At 42.9% G+C, this 20,207-nt stretch overlaps 1 protein-coding gene across 3 annotated transcripts in view; it reads left to right on the top strand.

Moving 5' to 3' along the window:
* Positions 1-20,207, top strand: part of DENND5B (DENN domain containing 5B) — a 173,589-nt gene that overhangs the window by 142,481 nt on the left and 10,901 nt on the right. For all 3 annotated transcript variants that reach the window (XM_037033884.1, XM_037033738.1, XM_037033822.1), the window contains 6 exons: positions 4,050-4,131; positions 12,655-12,783; positions 13,374-13,495; positions 16,557-16,702; positions 18,653-18,771; positions 19,619-19,806. In XM_037033884.1, coding sequence (XP_036889779.1) covers positions 4,050-4,131; positions 12,655-12,783; positions 13,374-13,495; positions 16,557-16,702; positions 18,653-18,771; positions 19,619-19,806 — 786 coding nt within the window. The remainder of the gene's footprint in view (positions 1-4,049; positions 4,132-12,654; positions 12,784-13,373; positions 13,496-16,556; positions 16,703-18,652; positions 18,772-19,618; positions 19,807-20,207) is intronic.

Raw genomic sequence — 20,207 nt, 5'->3', positions numbered from 1 at the left:
GTCCTTCCATTCTAAATGAAAGCTTTGCTGGATAGAGCAATCTTGCATGTAGGTCTTTGGATTTCATGACTTGGAATACTTCTTTCCAGCCCCCTCATGTCCATAAGGTCTCTTTTGAGAAATCAGCTGACTGACTGATGGGAACTCCTTTGTAGCTGACTATCCCCTAATCTCTTGCTGCTTCTAGAATTCTCTTCTTCATTTTAATCTTGGGTAATGTAACTATGATGTTCCTCCTTGGGTCCACCTTCTTTGGCACTCTCTGAGCTTCCTGGACTTCCTGGATATCTATTTCCTTTGCCAGATTGGGGAAGTTCTCCTTTATTATTTGTTCAGATAAGTTTTCCACTTGTTCTTCCTCTTCCCCTTCTGATACCCCTATAATTCAGATATTGAACGTTTAAAGATGTCCTGTAGGTTCCCAAGACTCTCCTCATTTTTTAAATTCTTGTTTCTTCATTCTTTTCTGTTTGGTTGTTTCTTTCTTCCTTCTGGTCCACTCCATCGATTTGATTCCCAGTTTTCTTCCCATCACTTTTGGTTCCCTGTACATTTTCCTTCATTTCACTTGGCGTACCTTCATTTTTTATCTCATTTGCAACCAAATTCAACCAGTTGAATTTGGCATCCTGATCTATGAGCATCCTGATCACCAGTGCTGTGAACTGTACATCTGATAGGTTGGCTATCTCTTCGTCGCTTAGTTGTATTTGTTCTGGGACTTTGATATGTTCTTCTGTTTGGGCCTTTTTTTTTTTGTCTTGATGCACCTATCCGCTTTTGACTCTTTAGTCTTACTTACCCTTTACATCTGGTCATTACTAAGTCCTGTGTTTTCTGCTGCTGTGTGTGTGTCGCCTCATGGTACTCACCGGCTGCCACTGTCCTAGTTCATCCACTGGCCTTTGGAACAACTTCTAGCTCAGCTCTTGTTTTCTTTTATACCATCACACTGTCGCTCTAGTTAATAATTGAAAAGTACTCATGAACGTGTCATTCTTTTCCAAATCCCTTCCCTCTCTTTAGGATTTCTGTAAATGTCTATCTTCTTTTTTAAGGTTCTGCCCTCTGGCCCTAAACACTCATCTTCCTCATTGAGTATTTGTTGAGCGTGTATGTTGTGTGGGGCCTCTGCTAGGCCTTGAGAGTATTCTAAAAACAGGGTATGACCGAGCCTCAAGAGGCATAGGCAAGTAAGATCATAGGAGTAACAGAACGTCCAGTTGTGCTAAGTTTACGGTAGATGTTCGGTTTTACAGGTCCCGTTCAAGACAGAGAATGGCACCTAATAGTGTCCCTAGGGCAGAGAGGGTACTCAGGAAAGGCTTCACACAGAGGCAAAATTAAAGCTACAGTTTATTTATTGAGGACTTGTTTTGTGCCAGGCTCTATTCTAAGTGCTTTTCATCTATTTGAGTAAAGCAGATACTGTTACTGTTCCCAATTTGCAGATGAGGAAACAGACCAGAGAGTTTAAATCACTCCAAGTCAGTGAGCTATTAAGTTCCCTCTGCAGGATCTGAAAAGGCCATTGTCTCAACCACTGTGCTGTACCGCTCTCCATCGGAAGTGGTAAGGTGGCTACACACAAGGAGAAGTATGCAGAACGCTGAAGGACGGGCTGAAGACTATCAGGTTGCACGGAGCCGTGAAAGTGCATCTTGTGTTTAAGGAGCATCGATCAGAGACGGGCGGCTAGGATGTATGGTCCTGAAACAGGATTCCTGGAACATGCACAGGCCTCTGGATGTTCCTATTGTGGGTGCTTTTTTAAATGACAGGCTCCTGTCTTACCAAGTCTGTCACTGGTTCTCTGCTCCCAGGGACATGATTCCTTGTTGCCACTTCTCCCTCCCACCCCCCTTCCTGATTATGGCTTCCTTCCGGTTCTCCGGCCACATGATCTTTTTTTCCCCTCTTAACCTATTTCTTACCACTTGTGCGTCCCTCTTTCATACTGTCTAGTCATCTGGAGTGTATCTTACTTTCAAAAAAGAGAGGTGTGCTTTCACTAATGACACACTCAAGTGCTGGTAGCTTCAGACAGGAAGACAAACATGACACGATCTTTGGAATAACTTCCTCAGGTCTTTTACCTCCTGCGTATCAGGATGAACAGGTGTTTCCAGTGACCCATTGAAAACTCCCTCCCCAAACTGCCCTAACACATGGCCTGTTTACCACCCACCTGGTAGAGAAGGCCTCGGAAGAACTGTCTTTAGGTTGGGCTGACCCCACCAGTATTCATTTGTCCCTGCCAGGTGTCAGCCCAGCCTCTCACCGAGTGCCAGAACATACAGATGCGAATACAATGCAGTGTTCCCTGTCTGTCTGCCCTCACCACCCAGCAGCATCAGGTAGATGGTGTTCTGATACTACATCCTCGCCCCCCAAAGTAGGGTGGGTCCAGAATCTGAGAAAATGCAATTTAACGTACAGCAAAACTCACATCCTGAATTGTGATGTTATCAATATACAGTGTCCCTTGCACAGCATGGGGATCGGGGACACCAGCCCCCACTGTGTAGTCTAAAATCCACACATAACTTGACTCCCCAAAACTCAACTACTAATAAATTAATAGCTTACTGTTGACCAGAAGGAAGCCTTACCAGTAACAAAAACAGTCGGTTAATGCATATTTGGAATGCTATATTATACATATTATATACATATTTTTATAATAAAGTATGCTAGAGAAAAGAAAATGTATTAAGAATATCATAAAAAATGCATTAACAGTGCTGTACTGTATTTAATACTACTTTTAGTAGTATTAAACAAACTTTTAGTTTGTCGCCTGTTCACGAGATGTACCATCTATCTCTTAGTACCTACATCACTGTTGTCTTATATCGTACAAAACACTGTAGGTGTTATACATGTTACTAATGCACTAGACATTAAAAATGGAAAGATACTGCAAAAAGCAAATTCATACTTATTTACAGGTATAATGGTTCATGAATTCATAATGAAGCAACAATGCGATTGCTTTATGGTAGCTTAATGTAATCAGTGTGGTTGCTTCATGGTAGTAAGGAACTGTCCAAAAATGTTTCCAGTATATTTATTGGAGAAAATCCACGTGTAAGTAGACCATGCAGTTCAGACCCATGCTGTTCGCTGCATTTGCTGAGTGCGGTGTTGCAGTTTTGGTTTCACTTGCAGTTTGGAGAACAGACACAAGGCGTGAAACCCCACGGCATCTCCCTGGAAGTGAGGTTGGGCGCTCCAGCTGCAGTACAGCAGCAAGTGATCGATGCTCCAGCCATCGATGTCTAAGAGAATAATTTTTCCTTTTTTTATAAATATTAGGTATTCAGGTTTCATAAGAGACTCGTGGGTGTTATATATTTCTAAATGTTTATTTAGATTTTGCATGATATGTATACTATAGTTTGGATTCTGAACTTCAAGGTAGAAACTTAGCCCAAGCTCTTAGATTTTCCTTTTTAAGCCCTCTTCGAGTACAGTAAATTCTCATGTGGCATTGTTGAGAGGTTCTGAGTCTTGAAGTGAAACGACATATAATGAAACCAATGCTACCACAGGCTAATTGATACAAACTAATTAGGTGCCTATGGCATCTCATCAGCGTTATAAAGAAATAACACTGTTTGAAGTCCTGCTGTGTAAGGAAGTTGTGTGATTGCAATTCATGAGCCTAGAGATGATTCACATGGTCAGTGGCTTCATACAGAGATTGCTTTCATGTGATTATCCAGTTCAGTTAGAATGACTAACTTTGGAAGATGACTTGCCCTTATGGCCAAAATTCGCACCTACTGCATTGTTTGCTAAGTGGGCTTTTATGATTCATTTTAAATTTATAGGCATAGCCCTAGATTAACTAGAAGGAAAGTCGATGGTTTATAGTATTAATAAGGTAGCAACATTGGGGGGAAAGAACCTGAGCTTTTCTTTTGTCTTGAAAATTTGTTCTTATCAAAGTAATTTTAAAGAATTTATTTACAGAATGTGCACCACATAGATGTTTATGTCTTACTGTTATTTTTCTAATACCTTGCTGATATTTTTCTACATAGTTGCCCTGGGACCAGAAAGGAGAAAGTCTGACTCCGGAGTTATGTTGCCAACACTCAGGGTCTCCCTTATCCAAGACATGAGGTATTTGTTCTGTGTGCTAGCGTATGTTGAAAACTTTGAAATAGTAATGGCTTTCATTTAAATTGCTCAAATGATTTTGTCTGTATATATATTTTTTGCTTATGTATTCTTAAAAAAAAATTTTAAACCTTGTTTATTTTACTTTCATACTATATTTTTTTCTGACATTAAATCCAAAGGGAAAATGCAGCTGGGAAGAATTTTAAAGCATCCCTAAATTATTTTACAATTTTTTGTTAAGCTTTTTTTAAAAGATTTTATTTATTTTTTATAAAGAGAGGGGGAGAGAAAAGGAGAGAAAGGAAGAGAAACATTGATCAGTTGCCTCTCGTATTCCATCAACCAGAGACCTGGCCTGCAGCCCAGGCGTGTGCCCTGACAAGGTATCGAACCTGTGATCTTTCAGTTTGTGGCACAACGCCCAACCCACTGAGCCGTACCAGTCGGAGCTTTTTGTTCAGTGTTTTAAAACCTCCTTAAGTACCTGCTACCCACTGACACTCTTCAAAAAATAATCTGCAAATAATAACAGATTACTTGGCAAAAAAACTAATGTCAAGTAGATTTTATTTGAAGCAAAATGCAACTATGAGAATTATCACTTGCAATTACAGGTCTTAGAAATCATTAGAAGGCATCAGGATATCTTAACAAGATTTATTGTCCCTGACTAATGTGGCTCAGTGGGTTGGGCATCATCCCTCAAACCAGAAAGTCACCTGTTTGATTCCCATCAGGGCACAGGCCTGGGTTGCAGGCCAGGTTCCCAGTTGGGGTTGTGCAAGAGGCAGCCAACCGATTGATGTTTCTCTCCCTCTCTTTCTCCCTCCCTTCCCCTCTCTAAAAATAAATAAAATCTTTAAAGAAAATTATTGAATGAGGAAGGCAGAGGCTTTTCTCTTTTAAACATTTTAGGTACAATACTTAGCTCTTTAAATATGTGGATTTAAAGTGGGTTTTATAACCGTTGTAATTGTATGGTTTATTGCTTTACTAATATTGAGATACTAATTACTAAGGTTTGACTTGCCAGCCGTTGCAGCTGAGCGGCATAACTTGGAGGAGTGGCAGAGTAGTGTGGTGGTAACCCATCCTGGCTTCCCCACTGACCAGTTCTGTGACCGCAGGCAGTTTTTGTAACTTCCTTTGCTTCGATTTCCCCTTTCTCAGACAGAGATTTAAAAAGTTACCTTACAGGGTTGTAATGAGAGTGAAATGAATAGGCCTAGTATTGTTAAAAGTTTCAAGAAGGGTTTCACTCATAGTACGAGTTCAGTGAATGTTGGTTTTTGTTATCTGAGGCAGTTTTATGTACTTACATCTTAAAAATCATTATTCCTTGGTAGATGAAATATATTTGTCCTTATGTGGCTTTTGATTCCTTTTGATGGTCAGCATAAAGGGAGTAGTAGTAACTCTGAGGGGAAAATAATCTCCAGCTTTTTTAACAGAAGCATAAAGAACAGTTTGGTTATATAAGATGTTAACATTAAGGGAACCTGGGTTTGCAACGCTCTGTATTGCTTTTGCAACATTTTTATATAAGTAAATTATTTCAAAATAAAACATGCTTAACCAGGCCTGGTACAAAGCAAGTGTGTAAGGGCCGTTATCACTATAGATACACCAGGGCAGACAGCTTATCATTACCTGGAGATAGGTAGGTACGAATCTCGGTACAGTTAGTGCCCACACACTCCACTGAATGTCGGATGAATGAGCTGTGACCTATCTAGCCTAAGCCCCTACTTTTTCTCACCTGTGTTACATCATGGTCCCCAGGTTTCTGGGCTTGCCTTACTGTAATTTAACCTCCCCATGGGTAGTACGGTGATCTTAGAATGAAGTCCAGATCACCTGCCCTGGCTGACAGAAGTGTGTGGGTGCACATCAGTCTAAGTATAGTTTAGTATAATCTTGGATAATCTATACATTGGTTCAGGACAGGCAACCAAAATATTTGATGTCCTGTGACTTCTCACTTAAGGGTTACTTTGGCTTTTAATTTTCAGATTCTGTTCTATAAAAGAAGATCTGAGAGACCCCCTGAGAATTCTAAAGTGATGTTTTGGCCAAATGATAGATGCTTTTAATAAAAACTTGGTTGACTGGCCAAGGTTGATTTCAAAAGATGTTTACTAAGGTAGAACGGCAATGCCCAGAAAAGACAAGCTGACTGCCCAGGGGTTTTGTCCCTAACATTGTATTATAGAAAAATGTATATACAGCAAAGTCAGCCCTGGCTGGTGTGGCTCTGTGGACTGAGCGCCAGCCTGCAGACTAAAAGGTTGCCAGTTCAGTTCACAGTCAGGGCACACACGTGGGTGGTGGGCCAGGTCCCCAGTTGAGGACTTGAGAGAGGCAACTGATCTCTGTTTCTCTCCCTCTCTCTAAAAATAAGTAAAATCTTTAAAAAATAGATACAGCAAAGTCAAAAGATTTTACTGTAAACACATCTGTATACCCATCACCTAGGTTCTACCATTTATGTTTGTCTATGGCCTTTTAAAAAGTTGTGGTAAAAATACACAACACACCACAATATTTACCACTTTAATCATTTTTGTGTGTGCAGTCAGTGGCATTTGCGCTGTGGTACAACCATCGCCGCTGTCCATCTCCGGAACTCTCTCGTCACCACAGACTGAAACTCTGTACCCATTTAAACAATAGCTCCCCATTCTCTCCCCCGCCACAGGCATCTGGTAATTGCTATTCTATTTTCTGTCTCTATGGCTTTGAGTATTCTGGCTATCTCATGTAGGCGCAACCATACCTTTTGCATCTGGTTGACTTTACTTAGCATAATGTTCCTGAGGTTCACCCGTGTTCTAGGGTGTAGCGGAATGTCCTTTTTAAGGCTGAGTCGTACCCCACTGTATGCTCACACCACATCTCATTACCCATTCGTCTGTCAGTGGGCATTCAAGTCGTTTCCACCAGTTGGCTCCTGTGAAGAGCGCTGCTATGAATGTGAGTGTTTCAGTCCCTGCCTTGGCTCTTCTCTGTATACACTCAGAAGCAGAATTGCTTGGTCATATTCTATAGTAATTCTATTTTTAATTTTTTGAGGAACCATTATACTATTTTCTATAGTGGCTGTGCCATTTTACATTCCCACAAGCAATGCACAAGGTTAGGTTTCTCCACGTCCTCACCAACACCTGTTATCTTCTGGGTTTTGTTTTGTTTTGTTTTGTTTTGGATGATAGCCACTCTAATGGGTATGGCTTCCAGTTTCTCTTGGCATATGGGTCTTTATGGACCCATGTAACTAGAGTCTTCGGCTTTATAAACTCAGAACCAATTCATTCGTGAATCAAAATGTAATTAGACTCTAAGGTACTGACTCTTACTAACCCAACAGACTTACTTAGACACCTAAGAGAGATGGGAAAATAACGGGCTGGGTTTTGGTTACCTGTCTACTCTTGTCTAGTTGCCATGACCAGGTATGGCAACAGGAATCCAGTGAACCAATTTATTATTTCCTGACCCAGACGACTTGATATTCTTGCGCTGATATGGGCAGGGCCTGCCTGGAAGCTAGATTAAAATCGGAAGGCTTCCTGTGCGCCGTGGCAGACATGTGGAAGCCTGGCCATCTGGTTCTGCACTGGTGATCTTAATGCTCAGGGGACTGAGGTCGCCTCCGAAAAGCCCTGCAGAAACGCTGCCAGTGGTTGTTGCTCTCTTTTCTCGGCTCCCTTCTGCATTTTTAGGGTGACTTTTATACACAGTGCATTGTTGTTCTTATTCCTGATATGTTTACTTTAGAGTTTAACTCTCAGTGGACAGGCTTTTTTCCGTATTTCCAAATTCCTGGCTAGTACTTCATTGTAATTCCCAATTGCTACCTAGACAGTTTATGTAGTAGATTTTCCCTTGAAGAAAAATACCCAAGTAATATTCTAAACTCTGATTTCTTTAAATCTGGACAATTAAAGAAAAACTTACTTTCTAAAGATTAGATAGTATATCTCTCTGAGTCCATGCTCTCTTTCGGGCACATGCCTCTATCGTTACCTCATGTCTTCCCACATTTATTTCTGGAGGCAAATACATGGGCTGTTTAGGGACTTTGAGGTCTCGCAGTTGTCCAGGGTCTTAGCCCCAGGTTACTTAGCAGATGTAATGAGTCTGAGACAGACACGTCTAAAGGCTGTGATCCCCTTTGTGCTAGGGTCTCGGGCTAACTCCCCAGACCTTCGTAGTTGCCAGGAATCACCAAACTGTCAGTTACAGAATGACTTTGTGTTCCAAAGGGAAAGGCTGGGGCCAGTCAATAACTACAGATTATCTACATATAAAAGAGGAGTATTATCATGGCATTACCATTATTACCAGTTTCTTCCCAGAGTAGCTGTGCACATATCATCTAGCTGTTGAGATATATATATATATATATATATATATATATATATATATATATATATTAATCCTCACCCAAGGATATATATATATAGATTTTATTATTTTTTTTCAGGGAAAGGGAAGGAAAGAGAGAAACAGCAATGTGTGGTTGCCCCTCATGTGCCCCTAACTGGGGACCTGGCCCGCAACCCAGGCTTGTGCCCTGACTAGGAATCGAATTGGCAACCCTTTGGTTCACAGACCCACACTTAATCCACTGAGCTATACCAGCCAGGGCTATATCTTGATTTTAGAGAGAAAGGAAGGGAAGGGGAGAGAGAGAAACATTGATTGGTTGCTTCCTATATGTGCCCCACTTAGGTATATGCCTTGACCTGGGATCGAACCTGCTGAGCCAACTGATGCTCCAACCAACCGAGCCACCTGGCCAGGGCAGAGTCTTTTATTCTTAATGGCAAAATATATAATGATGCAGGGCATTGAAGTGATCTAGGGTCTGGTGTGTACTGTAGCCTAAGTACAGATCATCTGAATATGTCACAAATGAACAGGATAGGGGCAAATCCTAGAAATATTCTATTTACATTTAAATATGGGAATAAATTACTTCAGAGTAAATTGGCAAGTCACTTTATCTTTTATAAATAATGTATACCTGTGTGCTTACGAGTAACTGGTTTTATTCTGCACTAAAATTGAGTGATTATAAGTGATTTTGTTACCCCCGGGAGGGCATATTCTGAGGAATCTATATGACTGTATAGGACATGAGCTTATAATAAAATTGGTTAATTCTTTTATTCTCTAATAAATATTACTGGGTTTCACTGGTGATACAGTAAAATAAGCACCAGATTTGAACTCAGAAAATGTAGATTCAAGTTTATTTAGGTGCTGCCAATCTTACAAATCATTCAGTTTGCAAAAACAGAAGAAGCTCATTCAAATTGGCTCCAGCAAAAAACAGAGATGTTTTGGAGCTATGCGGGGCTATCTTCCAGAATCCAAGACCAAGAACCGTGGCTGGAATGGAAACAGCCTCTGTCTGTCTCACAGGAAGCATCTCCCCTCTGCTCCTCCCTTCCCCACCCTTCCCTTCCTTTCCTGCTTTATTGTGCACAGGCTCCCCCAGGCCTGGCTTTAACAGCTTTTCTTATTTTAAGTATTCAGTGAAAGCTAACTTGGTTTTCCAGTGTACTAATCCTCAGTTTCTGAGGAAAAAACCCTGATCGCTCGACTTAGAAGAGGCATGTGCTTCTTGCCCCATCCGTTGTAGCTGAGGGATTAGGAGCATGGGCCCTGGGACTTGGGGGGGGGGGGGGGGGGGGGGGGGGCGGGGGGGGGGGGGGGGGGGGGGGGCATAGCTGGCTATGGTTTGCTTCTCGGAGAATGTGAGCACCCGGAAGAAGTGGTGGGTAGAAAATGGGTCGCCCCTCTAGCATAACGCTTATTACCTGTGGCCTTGGGTGGGTCACTGAGTCTCAGTGTTCTCGTCTTTACAGTGAAACGATGATGATCTCCCCTCACTAGTTATTGCGATGATTCAGTTAGACAAGGTACATAGAAACTTCTAAATTAGAAAGCTTTGTGTCGGGGTTAAAAAATAAACCAAGTAGATCTATTTAAACCACACCACGTATGTTTTTCCATGAATTAGCAGGCTTTATTTTGGAAATAATACTCATGTAATATTATGCTAAATGCCATTATAATTACCTATAATAAATCATTCCAACTAAAACCAAATCAAAATAGTGTAACTACACAGAAAAATATGTAGTATTAGATTTGGATTAAAGAATAATAGCACAACACATACAAATTGTTTTAAAGCATAGAATTAGCCCTAGCTGGTGTGGCTCAGTGGATTGAGTGTCAGCCTGCTAACAGAACGGTCGCTGGTTCAATTCCTGGTCAGGACAAATGCTTGGGTTGTGGTCCAGGTACCTAGTCGGGGGCGTGCAAGAGACAACAGTGTGTCTCTCGCATGTTGATGTTGCTGTCCCTCTTTTTCTCTCTCCCTTTCTCTCTAAAACTAAATAAATAAAATCTTTTTTTAAAGCATAGTATTAAATTTTTATATACAAAGCGATTTTTTGAGCTCGTAACAGGCACTTGGTCTTACAGGGTACAAACGAGGATGCAGGGCTGCTAAGAAGTATTGGGTTCTTGTTCTCAGGGAACCTGGTGGCCTGAGAACAAATGTATGTCAAGAGAAAATGATCAGCGTGCTAGGCAGTGCATGATAAATGTAAGTCAGACTGCAGAATTTAATAAAGTAGGTCATTGAAGGCTGGCCTGGTCAAGGAAAGCTTTTCAGAAGAAGGTGGAATTGAAACACCAATAGACTCCAACCGGGAAGGTAGTGGAGAGGGAGTGTGTTCTGCAATGGAATGCAGTCTTAAGCCAACTGCCTAGAAGGTACTGTTTTCAGTAGGAAGAAATACTGAGACCGAGGAGGAGTGGGCAGTTCAGCCTGTACCCTGTGAGCTTCACAGGGTTCTGGAACAAAGGAATCTCATCAAGGAGGCAGTAGTTGAGGCAGAGTAATTTCCCCGGTGGCGGTGAACATGAAGAGCTTGAGGAGGAGAGTGTGGTGCCTTCACCTCCCAAACCCCTGCCTCCTCCCGAAGACAACGTGCACAGATGTTCTTATGGTGGGAATGCCAATCACCACCTAAATAAAGTAGGTTTCAGTCGATCGACTCCAGTGCTTCCCATGTTCCTTAAACGTGATTGTTTTTCAGATTACAGTTGTTTTCCACTGATAAAACTAGTGTCAGTAGATTTTACTGTTTTAGAATAGGAAAGAGACATAGGGAACAGTTACACAACACACGTACTTAGCCCTCATATAGATTCGTTTTCAGTGAATTCACTTTGAATCCACTTGGTGTTCCTGGACCATGTTGGCTCCAGCCCGGCGGTGCCAGACTGTCCGCAGGGTTCAGGGGCGGCCAGTGCTGTCTGATGGGGTCACACTTGGGTTGCCAAGTGCCTCGCCACTGCCACCAGGGTCTAAGGGGGGCCTGCTTGTCACCAGCTCTCTTCATTCATGACCATAGGTAATGGTATCGGCCCTTTAAAAGAAAAATAAAACAAGTCTGTCATAAATCTCTCTCTGACTTGTTTTTATGCCACCTCTTCAGTGCGCCTGGGTGATGTGATGTAAGGCTTCACATCTTGTTCTTCAAGAGTGTTTGATTATAAATCAGCACTGAGGGGTGAGGGCCTCAATCTTAAGATCCAAAGACTGAGAGGGAGGGAGGGAAGGAGAAAAGGAGAGAGGAAGGATGAAAGAGAAAGAATTATGTGTGCCTTTCACAGGGTAAGGCTGTTCCTTATTCTGAATGCTTAGAATCGTCAGACAGAAGGTTTTATTGCAGTATTTGTTACAGCTAGGATGAGTCATTTTAAACAAAAAAAAAAAAAAAAAATCAAGAGAGGAAAGGGTGGGTCACACTTACAAAGACGTCAGTGACTCCCTGGAGTGGATTTACAGTTACCCCTCCCTTAGGCTTGCCTCCCGCCAGTCCTTCAGAGGGTAGCGTCGACTTCTGCACGGAACACTGGTCTCCACATCTAACACTCGTTAGGGGCTTGGCCATACAGTATTTTTTTGTAGCCACATAATTTTCCAACTATTTCAGATTTTTAAAATGTTGAATTTATCAGTGCAATACAGCTTGTCTTCTGATGCCACAGAAAGTAAGATTTCATATTTTCCATGTGTTGTCAGGGTTGCTTGCAAATAATTCAGTGGATTAAAGTCGTGGCGGATACTTCAACTACAGACCAGATATCTTTAATAAAAAGTTGAATATTCAGCCCATTTATTTTATTTTCCTAAGAGTCAGGAATAACCAGGTGACAGTTTATAGGTATCTATGCGGCTGAAATAAGAACATAATAAAACCTGCCAGAATAAATGGGTGTAAAATGCTCTATCTCAGGAGGCGGCCTGTCTTCCTGTGTTGTCATGGTGATTCTGATGCGGGTGGAACCTGAGCACATGTAAATCGTGTGCGACTTGTTGCTTCCTTTAAATATCAAAGAACTTACCTGTACAGAGTGCTGCGCCCATGCGTTCTTTTCCAGTTCAAGGTCATTCTTAGGATTTACGTCTTTTCTGTTGCGACTGTTTTTTAGGCATATTCAGAACATGAGCGAGATCAAGACTGATGTTGGACGAGCCCGGGCGTGGATAAGACTGTCTCTGGAAAAGAAGCTCTTGTCCCAGCATCTCAAGCAGCTGCTCTCTAACCAGCCCCTCACCAGGTGAGGGGTCACCTCTTGAGGCATTTCTGTTTCTGTGACCTGTGTGCTTACAAAGCACATTGCGTAAGTTGACAAACTGTAGTTTAATTTTTCTTACGTAACGAGAGGTCTCGAGACAGGCAGTCCACAGTGCCATCGTGGACGCAGGCCCTTTGTCCCTCCCTACTAGGCAGTCCGCAGTGTGTCCTGATTGCCTTGTGGCTGCAAGAAGGCTCTTCTTGTAAAGTCAGTGAGTCAGAGGGTTTGATTGGTTTAAAATAAGTATTACCAGCAAATTGCTTTCCAGAAATTTCCAGTCCCACTGTCCATCAGAACAGCTACCCATTCATTGCCTCCCCCCCTTGTCAGCAACGGTCATAGCTTTCAGAGCGGTCAGTGTGATAAACAGAATGGATCCACGGGTGTTTTTCCTCCGTTACTGACCAGGTTAAAAATGTCAACTGTGTATATGGTCTCTTTTGTGAATCGTCTGTTCTTTCCAGATTAGAGTTTCTACCCAGCTTGTGTAAAGGGAGGCATGTACTTTTAATGGAAGACATCGTGAAAAACATACTGTACTGTTGTTTCATGCTTGTCTTGCTCTTTCCCAGGAAGCTTTATAAGCGCTATGCTTTCCTACGTTGCGAAGAAGAAAGAGAACAGTTTCTTTACCATCTCCTTTCCCTCAACGCTGTGGACTACTTCTGCTTCACCAGTGTGTTCACCACAATCAGTAAGTCTGGAGAACTGACTCTTAGGTGAAGAGTTGCTCAGTGACTGATGGAATAAGAGTTTATATTTCTAAAAGTCACACACACTATAGTACAGAGAGCTAGGCACTGGGGGGTGCCCCCACCTCCACCCCATCTCCCTTAAAGAGTGAAGATTGGGCCCCAGTTGCTGAAAGACAGCTCTCAGCCCCGGCCCTGTGGGAAGTGCCTCACCCGGGGGAGCCCTCCTGCCAGGGCCAGCTGGCCTCTGGGACTGATCAGAGGGCTGGCACAGAACTCACCGGGGGATCTGCTGAGCGCTCTGTTACAACAGCATCACGGCTCAACTTCTGGTCAGCCAGGCCTGCTTGCTTCCTCCTCTCAGGCTGATCCCAGAAGAACGTTCTGCACGCTGGTTTCTGACGCAGCGTCTGCCTCCCAGTGCACTCAGTCTGCAGCGGGAGATGGGGTGGACGTGAAAAGAAGTGCTTTACTAAACAATACTCTTACATCTTATCCGAAACACATAAATTCAAAGAATCAGTATATGACACAAATAAACTTCTGTAACTGAGCATCATTAAACTCGGATGATTCACAAAGACTTCGAGATCTTGATGGACAGTGTAGGTCCACAGAGGGAGGAATGCTGATTGTGGAGACGGCTTAATTAAATTAAAGGATTTATTCTCTTCCCCATTACTAAGTCTTATTAGCAGTAGGTCCCCTTCCTTAGTTTAGAGAATTTTTACTCGTAGCCGTTTGGAGTTGTGTTCAGCTGCAAGTTTCAGAAACTGGCAAAACATTGGTTTAAGCAAATTAGTAGTTTTATTTTTCTTACATAACAAGAAGTCTTGAGGCAGGCAGCCCCGCAGGGCCGTCACGCACACAGTCTCTTTGTCCCTCTCCTAGACAACCCTCGAGGTCACAAGGTGGCTTTTCTCAGCCCACCTTCCAGTGGGGAGAGGAAAGGAATGCCAAGGAAAAGGTCCGAATCTGGGCTAGAAATCATAACTTTCCAAGAAATAACAGTGAATAGCGCTACCACTTCACGAGCCAGAAGTGTGTAGGTTTTGTGTTTTCCAGTCTCCGATACAGGCAGACAAGGAAAACTGGAGTAGAAATGGTTATTGGGCCAACCCATAGTGTCTGTCAAGCTACTGTTAGCTTTTTAGTTTATTGCAGGTGTGAGAAGCTAAAATGTCATATACAGTTTTGAAAGAGAAGAAATAGTTAGGACTCCTAAAATTCTCCTTATCGGTATAGATGGACCTGGAGAACATTATGCTAAGTGAAATAAGCCAGTTAGAGAAAGATGAAAACCATATGATTTCACTCATATGTGGAATCTAATGAACAAACTGAACTAACGAGCAAAACAGAGACAGACTCATAGAGGGAGAGCAGATGACAGCTAGTGGCAGGGAGGTTGGCGGGGGAGGGATTGAGCAAAAAGGAGAAAAGACTTACGGACATGGACAGCAGTGTGGTGATTGCTGGGGGGAGGGGGATATAGGGGTCTGAATAGTAATGGAATAAATATATAATAAAGATTAAGTAAAATAAATAAATGAAAGGTCTTCTTTATATCTGCAGTTTCTGTTTGTGTAAGAAACTCAACTCAGTTTGAGCAATTGAGATACTTCATAACAGACACACTCTGAGTTTAAGTAATATTACTCTTATACTTGAAGAAATCACGGTTGTGCATCTGTGGGCCCTTTGCAGGCCCAGAACTGCTGCCCTAACAGGCCTCCTCTGCCGCTTTTCTGATCCTGTCCCTGAAAGGAACCACAGAGGCCTGCGGCACCTAAAACCATCTTGCAGTACCCTCTTCTGCTTTCAGTTTCAAAACCATTTGATTCTTGTGATTACTAAACCATGAAAGCATAGTGTGATGTATAGAGTTTCCTCTGATATCTTCCTTTCCTTCAGCCAAGAAAAAAAGGGGGGGGGGGCAGAAAGGGAGGTTATTCACTCAACATAAAGACGGTGGTCTACATGAAATCAGGGAAATGAACCATTTTCCCCGTTCATTTTCCTCGTCTGAGAACGCACTGGACCGCAGCCCCTGCTGTGGGGCGGTGTCTGGGCACTTTGTCCAGTATAGGTTTCCATCCTACCTGTAGTGCTTTCCGGGAGGGCTGCTGACATGCCCTCTTGTGGCAGGGTGAGTAGAAATCACAAGAATACCAACAAAAAGAATATTCTATTCTGCTTTTTGAAAAAGAAAACAAATGACCCTAAAGGAGAAAAATTGTGTTTGAGCCATCCCCACTTTTTGAGGGAAAATGGAGGGAGGGTTGTTATAATACCTAACTGCCTTATGATTCCACATTTGACAGTGGACGCACAGTGACATCTAGTGGCGTGGCTTTGAAGAGCCTTCAGGAGAACGGGTTTCACACAGCTCTCTTCCCAGAGAGAAGAGAAAAGGTCTTGACTCCTTTCCTGAGGCCCCTCCATGAGTCACCTTAACAGCTTTCCCAGTTGTGTCCAGAATGGAGGTGCCCGCCGTTGTTATTCTTGGCTTTGCATATTGAGCTGTAAAATTGGGATGGGAAAGTTCGGAAGTACACTGCTTTGGAGCATTGCCTAAGACAGTCAGCCTTAAGGGATAGTCATCCACCCCTTTTTCGTGTGAAACCTACCCAGGAACTTTGCTCATTTGTACTCAGTCTTGTAAAAAATCAAAAAAATGTTGAAGCGATGATAATGCTATATAGCACCGTTAGTGTTCACGCCCTCAGGTATTCTGGGGCTGAGGCCTGGGATTATTTACCCCTGTGGTGGTGATGGACATCACTGTGGTGGCACACATGCCCTGCACACATGCCCTGCACACCAGCCATGTATATGCTGGAAAACCACCACAAGTGTTGGGACTTATGGCTCACAGATGCAGCCTCCCTAGTTTTCTAGACTGGAAGAGGTTGTGATCTCATCTTTTTGTCTAAGTCCATCTCGATGGCTCATATAAAGTGAATTATCTGTGAAAGCAAACAGAGTTCTTCCTACTGACTTGTTTTGTTATCAGGAGAATTGTATTGTAATTTCTTACTAATTTCGGCATTTTTCTCCCAGTGATTCCGTACAGGTCGGTGATCATCCCCATCAAAAAGCTGAGCAATGCGATCATCACATCGAACCCCTGGGTCTGTGTGTCGGGGGAGCTGGGAGACACAGGGGTGATGCAGATTCCCAAAAACCTCCTCGAAATGACTTTTGAGGTGGGTTCAGCTTACGCCCTTCTCAGCAGAGAGTGTCGTGTGTAGTTCTACACAAGGATTCCAGTTGCACGTTTTCACTTTTCCTTAAGTCGGATAATATCAAGGAACATGCAGGCATGCAGGACCATTTTTTGTGATTGTATTCCTGAAGTTTGTCATAAACACGCAAGTGTATTTTGTGTTTTTGTTATTATTTTTGTTGTTAAGCTCTGTTTTTCCACTCGTGATAGTGCCGGCGGGCCTTTTCCAGGTCCTGTTCCATGATTTCCATGATTTGAGTGCCTTAGCGCTAAGCATTTCCCCCACGGTGGTTCTTTTCCTTACTGCAAAATGCTCCCTTCCTGGATGTGGCCAACAGGACAGGAGAGCCTACATCCATGCTTATGGCATTTAGACCACCTGGTGACATATCTGAAGTGTATTGTAAAAATGCCTTTCAGTGTTGTAGTTCCGAGCTCACTTGGTAAAGCATTCCCGTGTGTTTGAGCTGGCGTGCAGGTTGACCCTGGCCCACGGGAGGAAGGCAGTACCTGCTCTTGCTCCAGGAAGGCGGTGGTCTAACCAGACATCCCGCATTTGCGTGTTCCTTGCTGCCTAGGAACAGCACTTTCCACCCAGAACCCCATGTGGGCCGTTTCTGTCCAGTGACCTCGCAGCCATCTGTATATAAAAATATAAATGGTGAAAACAGCCATCCTTGGACTTCCAAGCAGGGAACATGAACTGCCTTATAAGTCCCATCATTGCTATTTCCAAACTCTGCCTCACATCCGCCTGCTTCTTTCCATCTCCGCAGCCCCCACTAGTTTAAGGTGCCTCCTCCCTCACCTGAGTCGCTGTGACACCATCTCACTGCGACGTGAACAAGTCAGGGGCCTTTAGCACTCATGGCCCTGATCTTCCCAGCCTTCCATAGGCACCTGGGGTCTGTGATCTTTTATCAGAATTTAATCAGCATTTATTTTTATTATTCCTATGATCACTTTCTTGCCAGGAAAGACGTTCATAACTGTGCTATTTTTTAACAGCTTGAAAGACATCTAGTAGATGAAGTTCGAGGTCAGTTTCACCTTAGTATTTTATTAGAAACAGAAAAATAACTATCAGTGATTTTTTTTAAAGATTTTATTTATGAAATAAAATCTTTTGGTGTAGCTCAGTGGATTGAGCGCAGGCTTGCGAACCACACGATCACAGTTCGATTCCCAGTCAGGGCACATGCCTGGGTTGCAGGCCAGTTCCCAGCAGGGGACTCATGAGAGGCAACCATACATTGATATTTCTCTCCTTCTCTCCTTCCCTTCCCCTCTAAAAACAAATAAAATATTTTTTAAAAAAAGATTTTATTTATGTATTTTTTAGACAGAGGTGCAGGGAGGGAGAAAGACAGGCAGAGAAACATCAACGTGTGGTTGCCTCTTGTGCTCCCCACACTGGGAAACCAGGCCAGCAACCCAGGCATGTGCCCTGACTGGGAATCGAACCGCAATCGTCTGGTTCGCTGTCCGGCACTCAGTCCACTGAGCCACACCAGCCAGGGCTGTGTCAGTGATTTTTAATATCTGCGGTTGTTTTTCTGATTTCTCTGTAGCTGAATCTAAATTGCATCCTTTTTCTGCTTCTTGGGATTCTTCTCATGCTTTAAGGCACAAGTCGATGATTGTGCAATGTCTCTGGGTTCCCCAGTTAGAAATCATCATTCCTTCCTAGGGTTCTTCTACCGCCCGTTCACTTCTCTCGTCTGGCACCTGCGCAGTCCTCTCTTTAGGTAGCGAATGTCCACTTGTCTGCTCGCTCATCAGATGGGATACACTAGATGCAAATACGCTTCTCCGGGGCATAGCAGAGCACACGTCAGGCAGAGTGCATCCTCTGCAGTTAAGTTAGGTGGAGCTGAGAGGCAGTGGGATGGGATCGGGTACTGAGTAACCTACGGTTCTGTCCCTGCAGTGCCAGAACTTGGGGAAGCTGACCACTGTGCAGATTGGTCACGATAACTCGGGGCTGTTAGCCAAGTGGCTAGTGGATTGTGTCATGGTCAGAAATGAAATCACAGGACATACATATAGGTAAGTGAATGTCCTTGGGAGTTCAGAATTCTTATTTGGAGACTCTTCAAACAAAAAAGGTTAAGAATTGTTTTCCTTCTAAAGCTTTCCCACTGCCTTCTGTATCTTAGTTTAGTTGTGAGGGTGGTTTTATTTAGTGGTTTGGTTTATGTGTTACAAAATTGCCCCCCAAATACTTTACAAAAACAAACTGTGTTTGCTGCTAATCCTCAGGTCACAAGTGCTGCTTATTGTATTGAAAAAGATTGCTGTAACTCTGATAAAAAAGGAAGAAAAAAGAGAAGTTTAAAACAAGTTCAGTGAGAGGAAGGGCTTTTCGGACTGAGCTGGTTAGAGCTACAACTGCCCTCTGGGCACCTTCTCCTCTGCAGCTTTTACATTGGACACTAATTTATAGCCTCTGGAGAATATTCTTTCTAGAACGAAGTACAAAACTTTAATATAAGTTAGATACGAGAAGACATTAAATTATTTTAATTAGGTTCCGTGGGATAACAATCTATAGCTATGTAAAGGATGTATAAGAGAGAATGCCTTCATTATTTAGAGATTTATACTGAAGTGTTTTAGATGTAAAATGTCCTAGTGTGTGTCACTTTAAAGTACTTCAACAAAAGACAAAGCATATAACAAAATGTAATGTCTTGGTGATAAGAATACAGGTGTTGGCTATACTATTCTACTTTTCTGTGTTTGAAATTTTTCATGATTGAAAGAAACAACCCACAGGCACTAAAATGATGGACTTTACCCATGGTGCTGTTTTTAAAGTTTTGAGTAAAACTACTAAAACAGTGGTGATTCAGAAGTGTGTGTGTGTGTGTGTGTGTGTGTGTTGTCCTGCTAGGTTCCCCTGTGGGCGGTGGCTGGGGAAGGGCATTGATGACGGAAGCCTGGAGAGAATCCTGATTGGAGAGCTGATGGCATCGGTGGCAGATGAGGATCTGGTGAAGCAGTGCCGGACGCCCCCCCAGCAGAAGTCCCCCACCACGGCCAGGAGACTTAGCATCACTTCACTAACAGGAAAAGTCACCAGTAAGTAGTTGGGTTTTTAATTTTTAAACATGTCTCAAATGTTGCAGGTGTCATACAGCCATTTCACAGAAAGCTGTCACATTTATGAATTATAATAGGGAGGTTAGAAAGAAGAAAGCTGCCCTGGCTGAGGTGGCTCAGTGGATTGAGTACTGGCCTGTGAACCAAAGGGTCACCAGTTCCATTCTCAGTCAGGGCATGTACCTGGGTTGTGGGCCAGGTCCCCAGTGGGGGCAGCACAAGGGGCAACCACACATTGATGTTTCTCTCCCTCTTTTTCTCCCTTCCCTCTGTCTAAAAATAAATAAATAGAATTCTTTAAAAATAAAAAAGAAAGCTGAAGAAAATTAATTTGGGAGAAGGGACTTTAGGAAGGGAGGGAGGAGAAAAAACAAGGCAAG

Source organism: Sturnira hondurensis, unplaced genomic scaffold (assembly GCF_014824575.4).
Source record: "Sturnira hondurensis isolate 20B ecotype Veracruz unplaced genomic scaffold, ASM1482457v3 Scaffold0000362, whole genome shotgun sequence".
NCBI classification, from domain to species: Eukaryota; Metazoa; Chordata; class Mammalia; order Chiroptera; family Phyllostomidae; genus Sturnira; species Sturnira hondurensis.
Note: the sequence above shows the minus strand (reverse complement) of the source record. Positions and strands in the feature narration are given on the sequence as shown.